This window comes from Carlito syrichta, unplaced genomic scaffold, assembly GCF_000164805.1.
Source record: "Carlito syrichta isolate Samal-C Ts95f unplaced genomic scaffold, Tarsius_syrichta-2.0.1 Scaffold315826, whole genome shotgun sequence".
Lineage (NCBI taxonomy): Eukaryota > Metazoa > Chordata > Mammalia > Primates > Tarsiidae > Carlito > Carlito syrichta.
This window is the reverse complement of record NW_007259922.1, coordinates 242,844-251,900: the sequence shown is the minus strand read 5'-3', so window position 1 is coordinate 251,900 and position 9,057 is coordinate 242,844. Positions and strand designations below refer to the sequence as shown.

At 48.4% G+C, this 9,057-nt stretch overlaps 1 protein-coding gene across 3 annotated transcripts in view; it reads right to left on the bottom strand.

Annotated features, from left to right (window-relative positions):
• Positions 1-232: 232 nt before the first annotated feature.
• The window catches only part of GRB2 (growth factor receptor bound protein 2), a 77,446-nt gene continuing 68,621 nt past the window's right edge, over positions 233-9,057 (bottom strand). Inside the window, exons 3-5 of one of the 3 annotated variants that reach the window (XM_008073318.2) lie at positions 7,797-7,919; positions 3,030-3,198; positions 233-2,271 (exon numbers count right to left, since the gene is read on the bottom strand). In XM_008073318.2, the coding sequence (XP_008071509.1) occupies positions 2,086-2,271; positions 3,030-3,198; positions 7,797-7,919 (478 nt within the window). In that variant the 3' untranslated portion in view covers positions 233-2,085. The remainder of the gene's footprint in view (positions 2,272-3,029; positions 3,199-7,796; positions 7,920-9,057) is intronic. The other 2 variants (XM_021706609.1, XM_008073320.2) reach the window with 2 other exon arrangements.

Here is a 9,057-nt window from a genome sequence, read left to right as displayed (position 1 = left end):
AGGATCTGAGAGTGGGGGTCTGCGATTCTGTAAACAAGTTCTTCAGGAATTCGGAAAAACAGCCGAGTGTGGGCAGCGCTCTCCAAGGGGCCCCGTGAGACTCACATGCTCCCCGCGGGCAGCGTCAGCCAGGCGAGTTGGAAACAAGGGCCCCAGGGTCCCGGCTCCCTGACCTAACACTTGACCCCGTTTCAAAGCTTCAGGTAAGGCAAGGGGAAAAAAAGATACCCAGTGAAGAATTCATTGTTTGTTTATTATTCACAGTTAATCACTACCTACCAAATGCTATTCGCAGAGTTAAAGGATTAAGTACATAGGTCTTTTTATTTAAACACTGTTTTTTTTAAATATATACACACAAAACTTAGTTCAGCAAGGCTTCATGATATACACCAATTCCAAAACAAAACAATCAAATGGTCCAGGTGTGGAGCGCCAGATTCCTGCATCATCATGGAGGAAAGGAGAAGCAGAATGAACGGGAGCAGGGAAGGCGAGACATGCTCAGTCCAGAGGAGCCACCGCCGAGCGCTCGGGGCCGAGTCCAGTCCATAATCAGAGTCCAAGGGAGATTCTCACCAACTGTCTCGAACCCGAAGGCCCCAGGCTGTCACCAACTCCCAGGGAAAGGGAAGCGGCCTCACTTTTGTGGTGGGAAGGGAATTGGGAAGAGAGAAGTTTACAGGCACCCCACTACAGGGGAACAAAGGTGGACAGAGAGAGCTGCAGCAGCCTCAGTCTTCCTGTCTTTCCAGTCTTGTCTTCTCCTGACTCCTCCTGCTTCCTGGGACATTTCACTTGTGGAGTCAGGGAAGCCGCGGTCAGCACAGCCCCTGTGAACAGAGACCAGGGCAGGAATCCTGCCGCTGTCTGCTGCAGCCCTCCTGCTCAGCTGGACAGCTTAGGGGACACACAAGGAAAGCCGTGACCTAATTTTAAGAGCCAGAAAAATAAAGAGCGAACACTCTCATTTTTCTACCCCAGTGTAGGAAGATGGTAAAACCTGCGGTTTAAACAGCGTTTTCTCCTCCTGCATTGGCACCTTGCTGGCTCTGGGGGTTTGCATCTGGGGCTCTCTAGAGATAGGGATGGTGAAGACAAGGCTTCTGACCCCTTTAAGCCAGGTCCAGTTGGGGTGGGAGGGCTGTGACCCATCCTTGGCAGCTTCCTCACAATGGAAGGCTCACAGGCCTTGGAGCTGAACCTGGAAACTCCGAGCTCGAGCTCACCACAGGGGGGAGAACACCCCCCCTCCACTTCTGCTTGTTTCCTTTGCTCTACTCTGTTCCCCTCCCCCAGGGAAAAGTATTTTCACAGAGTAGGAGACAAATTGGCTGAAAAGCTCTGGACTGTCATTAACTTATTTCAAAACAAAACAAATAAAAAGAAAAACACCACTCAGAAGCAACCTTTGAAATAAGGAAAAAGGCACTATGAAAAACAACATGCTCAACAATCCCACTTGGGAGGGAAAACAGTGAGGAGATGGAGGTTTTCAGTCTGACTGTCTCAGGAAGCCACGGGGGCAGGCAACACCCCCCACTTCCAACAGGGACAGAATGCACCGAGGGGCCGACTCCTATGCGCCCCCTCCTCTGGCAGAAGCGAAACAGCAAAGGCTTCAGGCTGCCTTGCCCTCTCCTTTTGTGTGTATATATGAAGAACACAAAAAGTTGTTCTTTCAGTCTTCCGACTAAAACAAACATTTTGCATAGAGAAAATACAGCCCACTTGGTTTCTTGTCTTTTATTATTGGCGTCAGCTAGGACTATACGTGGCTTTAAATGTCATGCACTGATGGACAGAAGAGATAAAGGATGAAAAAAGGCAAAGGAGGGAAAGAGGAGCAGCGGTGAAAGTTTGTAATAAAAACTCTTTTCTTAATTTATAGGTAAGTTTTGGCATTTTTATATCCAACACCTCCTCCCGCCCCCCAAGTTCCAACCAAAGTGAGAGGGTCACAGGGTGACCCCACCAGGTGTTCTGAGCTTCCTCACAGACTGCTGTTAGAGGCAGCTTGTGGGTTTAATTCTTTTGTACGCGCTGTAAAATTTTCACTTTCTTTAAATAATCTCTTCTTGACTCTTAGACGTTCCGGTTCACTGGGGTGACGTAGTTGCGGGGAAACATGCCGGTCTGCCCGTGGCAAGCCCCTTTCCACCAGTTGGGGTCTGAGTTATCCATGACGTGGATAAAGTCTCCCCGACGGAAGCCCAGCTCTCCATCCTCCTGGGGGTCAAAGTCAAAGAGGGCCTGGACGTACGTCGGCTGCTGCAAAAGAGGAGCGGGGAAAGCCCGCGCTGTTTTCCTGCCCGTGCCAGCCACCTCCAAAGCCGCACTGGTGACGGGGAGGAAACAAATGCATGCCCAACTCTTCGTACTTCCCAGAATCCCCCCCTCTCCCAGCCTCCCCATTTATCCTTCCGTACTCTAAAGTGCTGGCTAAAAGGGTTTCGTGAAATCTTTCACCAGGGCTCAAAAATACTGCAGCATGTCTCATTGAGGGCGGCCAATCGTCTCGTAGATCAAGTAGAGAGCAAGTCATGCTTGGAGGGACAAGTACTTCAGGAACCGCAGTCTGGGTTTCGCTCGCAGGTCCAGGATTCGAAAACATTTGAGTCCTTATTACCTGCAGCAACCTTAAGGTGTTGCAGAGTCAAAAGATCTAGAACCTGAATATCAGTGAACTGGATATTAGGAACAGGAATATAGGATAAGTGTGGCCCCTGCTGCCTCACAAATATAATTTTCCTCCGAATTTGCTTCCAGGGAGAATGCGTGAGAGAGCATGCTGAAGACCATCCCCCTAGAGAGACAGGTGGCAAGCCAACAATGCAGTGCTCAGAGAGGCAGCCTCTGAAAAAGGCAAAAACCTTCTATTTGAAACTACGAATCTTTAGCAGGAATTAAGGGTGCCAGTTTGAATAATGAGCACAGACACCTAGAGGCGCCTTAAAGGGCACGCGCTTGCCTGAGGAGCTATTCTTAGCTGCTAAAGATGGTCTTGATCACTCTCCTATGAGGCTTACCTGTGGCACCTGCTCTATGTCCCGCAGGAATATCTGCTGGTTTCTGGAGACTGATGTAGACCTGTGGTAGTCTACCAGCTCGTTCAAAGAATTGAACTTCACCACCCAGAGGAAGTACTTGCCAGCTCCGTCTCGGAGCACCTTGAAGTGCTGCACGTCATTTCCAAACCTGCGGCAGGGCAGAGAAGACAAGCGACCCGGTCAAAGAGCTTTATCCTGGCTAAGTGAGGGCTGTCTGCCAATCAGGAAGTGGCTGAGAGAACCACTGTTCTGGTAACATTCCTCACAGCCTCAGCCTGAAGGGCCCAGGGACTGTGAAGCATCAAGACTCTCCGCTGGAGAGAGCCGGGACAGCCAGAGCATCCTTAGGACCCCTCCATACGATTGAGAGGCACCAGTAGCAACACGAAGCCTCATGAGACATGGAAAGTCCATCTGTCAGTCTAATTCTGAAGAAGCTTGTAAGGTAAAGCGTCTACGCACACTGTACCCTATCACATAAGACAGAGCGCTACTTAAGACAAGGAGTGTGGCCAAAATCTTACATGATACTTGAAAACTAGAAAAGGTGGTAAGATTACAAGGGACCAGCAATACTTTCAACAATTCTCTTGAGACCAGAAACAGGGCCGGGTTCAGTGGCTCAGCCTGTAATCCCAGCACTTTGGGAGGCCAAGGCGAGTGGAGTGCCTGAGCCCGTGGGTTTGGGACCAGCCTGGGCAACTTGGCAAGACCTCGTCTCTACAGTTAAAAAAAAAATTAGCCAGGCGTGGTAGTACACACCTGTAGTTCTGGCTACTTGGAAGGCTGAGGCAGAAGGATTGCCGGAGCCCAGCAGGTTGACGCTGGGGTGGCCGTGAGTATGCCACTGCACTCCAGCCTGGGCAACAGAGTGAGACTCCAACTCAAAACAAACATACAAAAAAACTAGAAATAGTTCAAAATCATGTTCTCCATTCAGGAAATTTTAGTTCTACTCATGGGGGAAAAAGTCTTAGAATAAAAGGATCTACTAACTTGGTGAGACCTCATCTCTACAATAAATCAAAATGAGCCAGGCGTGGTAGCGCGTGCCTGTAGTTCCGGCTACTCGGAAGGCTGAGGCGGAAGGATCGCCGGAGCCCAGCAGGTCAAGGCTGCGGTGGCCGGGAGCGGGCACTGCACTCCAGTCTGGGCGACGGAGTGAGACTCCACCTCAAAAAAAAAAAAAAGACCTACTGAGACAAAACCCCAAACCTCTCCATCACAGATCACCAGATAACGTAGTCCCTTTTACACTGGCTAGCAAAACCAGTAGGAACATCGCCGGCTCGTACTGGCCCATGGAGTCTGTCACAGGAGATCTGGCTAGACTATAAGCTCAGTGAAGGCCCTGCTTGTCTTGTTCACAGCGGGTCGGACCCTCAAAAGGCACTCTCTGAACCTTTGTTCAACGAATGAAGACTTCCTCTCCTTCATTCTTAAAGCGAAAAGAAACCAAATGCTTCTGAGAAACAGTCCGGCAGGTGGCAGCACTGAGCTTCAAGGAAGCCACAGGATAAGATACCCTGTGTTTGGAAAGAGTATTACTTTTTCACACAAGAAAAAAATGCGGAAGGTGTGAAAGCTCCATTAGGAAGGGCATATTCACATCACATGGCTCTTCTGGTCCCACAGAGGCCAGTTTCTAAAGGAGTAAAGGGTCCTTGTGTTTCAAATGAGGGACTCAAGCCATCCTGAAGCTAAAAAACCTCCAGTATTGTTGATTCTTCAACCTCCTTAGTGAAGGTGTTTGTGTTGTTAAAAGCAGTGATGACACCTGTTTTATTTCTAAAACAATAAATACATTAACTTCTTAAAATATTTTTTTCCAGTCGGAGTCTAACTCTGTCACCCAGGCTGGAGTGCAGTGGCATGCTCATGGCCACTGCAGCCTTGACCTGCTGGGCTCAGGTGTTACTTCAGCCTCAGCCTCCCGAGTAGCTGGGAACACAGGCATGTACCATCGTGCCTGGCTAATTTCTTTTTTTTTTTTAGTTGGAGTCTCACTCGGTCACCCAGACTGGAGTGCAGTGGCCGCTTCCGGCCACCGCAGCCTCGACCTGCTGGGCTACGGCGATCCTTCCGCCTCAGCCTTCCAAGTAGCCAGAATTACAGGCATACGCTACCATGCCCAGCTGATTTTTTGATTTATTGTAGAGATGAGGTCTCGCTGCCCAGGTGGGTCTCGAACCTGCGGGCTCAGGCAATCCACTCACCTCAGCCTCCCAAAGGCGCGGGATTACAGGCTGAGCTCTCAGGCTGGTCTCGAACCCCTGAGCTCAGGCAATCCTCTTGCTTCTGCCTCCCAAAGTGCTGGGATTACAGGTGTGAACCACCATGCCCAGTCAAGATTTTTTTTTTTTTGAGTTGGAGTCTCGCTTGGTTGCCTAGACTGGAGTGCAGTGGCCGCTCCTGGCTACCACAGCCTCGACCTGCTGGGCTCCAGCGATCCTTCCGCCTCAGCCTTCCAAGTAGCCGAATTACAGGCATGCGCTACCACGCCCGGCTGATTTTTTGATTTATTGTAGAGTTGAGGTCTTGCTGCACTGGCGGGTCTCGAACCCGTGGGCTCAGGCAATCCACTCACCTCAGCCTCCCAAAGGCGCAGGGATTTTTTTTTTTTTAAGTAGGAGTCTCACTCTGTTGCCCAGACTGGAGTGCAGTGGCAGGATCATGAGTACTACGGCCTTGACCTGTTGAGCTCAGGTGATCCTTCTGCCTCAGCCTTCCAAGTAGCTGGGACCAACAGGTGCGTGCCACTATGCTTGGTTATACTGTTTTGATTTCCTGTACAGACGAGGTCTCACCATGCTGTTCAGGCTGGTCTTGAACTGGGTTCAGGCAATCCTCGCACCTTGGCTTCCCAAAGTCCTAGGATTACAGACCATCTGGCCAAAAAGACTGTATTTGATAAAATGGAATGGTTTGGAGGCTTCAGCTGAGCAGACAGGCAGCCCCAGTCCAGCACTGTGATTGCCCTATCTAATGATTGATGGCTTCTACTACTCATTCTGCACTGTCTCAGTTATGCATGGGTCAGACAAAAAAAGAAAACTAGATAACATACAAGTTAATGCAAGGCATAAAGACAATACTTCCACAAACCCACCCCAAGATGCCCTTCATTAGACTCTTAATTGTGTATGTTCATTCAAGCATTTCAAAAAGCTTGACTGGAAAGAGAAAAACTGTGATGAGTATATAAAGTCTGACCTTTTCATATTCTGGGAATAAAAACTACATCGCAAATATATTTGAAAGTCATTACAAAAATCACTTGCAACTTCTAAACTCTTTCTTTAGAAAAAGAAGGCAATTATTAATTTAAATCTGTATTTCAAAAAAATCTACCCCTTAACCACACATTCATCCTAAAAAACCCCACTAAGACATTCAGTTCATTTTTGAAATGGGAACGTCTCATGCTTTACCATCATTTACAGATATAGCCTTCATTCAAAAAATCTTTGTGTAATTTAAATATGATAGTGATCTGGGAGGTTAACCTAATCAGCTCTTTGTATGCAAATGACAATGTGATTGCACACATTCCTGGGGGAGAGTTTTTTAAATGCCCTGGGTGCCAAACATATGTACACACATTTTAAGACATGAGCTATGCATTACTTTTAGTTTGCTGCAGTGGGAAGTGTCTGGATGCTGGTGGTAACCACTCTGAGCACCTCTTGCCATCGCAGAAGTCAGGCACGACTTGTATTCATCTTTTGTTATCGGTGTCTCTTGAGCATTACATTTTTTTTTTTGAGTTGAAGTCTCACTCTGTCACCCAGATTGGAGTGCAGTGGCTGCTCCCGGCCACTGCAGCCTCGACCTGCTGAGCTCCGGTGATCCTTCCACCTCAGCCTTCCAAGTAGCTGGAACCACAGGTGCGCGCTACCACGCCCGGCTACTTTTGATTTATAGTGGAGATGAGGTCTCGCCAAGTTGCCCAGGCAGGTCTCAAACCCGGGTTCAGGCAATCCACTCACCTCGACCTCCCTAAGTGCTGGGATTACAGGCTGAGCCATCGAGCCTGGCCAAGCATTACATTTTTAATAGCTTTTTCCTTTCTTAAAATTGTGTACACATTTTTGGCACCCTCTGTATATTGACCAGAAAAGGTCTAAAGTCAAAAACATATGAAAAAGACAAAATAACTCAGAAATTCTTATTTCACAGATGAGGTGTGAACTGCTTAGATTCTTAAAGTTCAATTTATATTCTCCAAAACAGTAAAATTCCTGTCTTCCCCATTTCTTGTTCACCAGCTTTCCTTCACATTTAAATTTACCACAGAGGAAAGCACAAACCCCAAATCCCTGGCGGTATCCTTCTCAAATTAATATGAGAAGCTGAGGACAGGGCGGGAGATTTAAGCTGGCTACTTGGGAAAGGCGAGCAAAGGCAGCTGAAAGGGCAAAGTTATTCTGCTAAGGGTACGGCGGGATCCCGCAGCCGGCGAGGGTGCGCAGATGAAGGCCGAGCACCCAGGAGTGGGGGGATCAGGAAAACAGACCGAAGGATCTGCAGCTCGCCCCGAACACATTTTCCACATGGGAATCTATAACCAGTGCTGCTAGAACTAATTTTTGAGAGGAGTCAGAAACCAGAATTTTAATGTGTTAATTAAAACATCGTTCAGGCCAAACCTGTGCTAGTTCGTGTGTAGCCGAACACCTGAGAGATGGCTTCACAATTTTTAGATCAGAGACAGGATTCCAGGCCACTGAAGCAGGAAATACTTACTTGACGGAGAGAGAGAAATCCCCAGGAGCACTCTCACTCTCTCGGATAAGAAAGGCCCCATCATGCCGCTGTTTGCTAAGCATTTCTTCTGCCTTGGCTCTGGGGATTTTGCCAAAAAACCACCTAAGGAAGGAAGGCAAGCCAGTCAACATCTGCTTCCCCACAAAGAAACGGGATATCCAGAGCCTTCGAAGTGTGAGTAACATAACACTCCAGGACAGAGGAAGGGGCCTCCCTCCTCACCCTTCAGTTTCACCCTGCCCAGCAGTGTCAAGTCGAGTCACTGGTCGAGTGACCAGTTGTCACTGGTCAAGTCCCCAGAAATGGACCTTCAGATGACTTCGCCCTGCTTCACTTTCCAGAAAGTGACTCACCCAGGCACTACTGTGGGCCACGCTTTCTATAGAGCAAGACACTTAAAAATGGGCCTCCTGGGCCAAAGCCTACTGGACTCCATACTGACTCATCAGAAAGGCACCTAGGGGAAAGCCCAGCCTATGGACTTGAAGTACAGGATGAACTACACAAGGAGAGACAGGCCCCTTCTTGCAGCCATTTGGTAAGGGTGCAGCTTTGCGACAGTGGAAAGAGGCGAAAAGGGGGAGGAAACCTGAAAGGCCCAGAAGTTGGAGGCAGGGCAACTTCTAACAGCCCAAAGGGAAAAGGTTCAGGCTATGAGAGAGCAGCGTCTACCACTGTCTACCACTAACTACGATCCGCATTCCTCTGACGGCTTCTCTCTGTGGTCATTGCTCAGAGTTCAGCTTCCAGAAGCCACCAGGATGTCGTAATTTACCATATGCTATTTGCGACCATTTGCAGCTAGTTGCAAAATTAAGATTTTTCACATCTGAAGCAAGTTCCAGACGGTTCTGCTCCCAATGCTAATTCACCTTAGCCAGAAGAAAGAGTGGCTGAATACACAGAAAACTGTGGGAGCAAGAGGCCTGTGGCTTACAAGAGGAAAAGAAGAACACCTTCAAGAAAAGGGCTTGAAGTCACAGCTGTCGGGCTATTTAAAATGAAATCCATAACTAAGTAGGATTGAGGAACTGGGAAAACAATGTTCTCTTTTTAAAAATGTCTTTAATGTTTTATTATTTTTAAAAAGCAAAAATGGCCGGGGTCCGTGGCTCAGCCTGTAATCCCGCGCCTTTGGGAGGCTGAGGTGAGTGGATTGACTGAGCCCGCGGGTTCGAGACCTGCCTGGGCAGGCGAGACCTCATCTCTACAATAAAATCAAAAAATTAGCCGGGCGTGG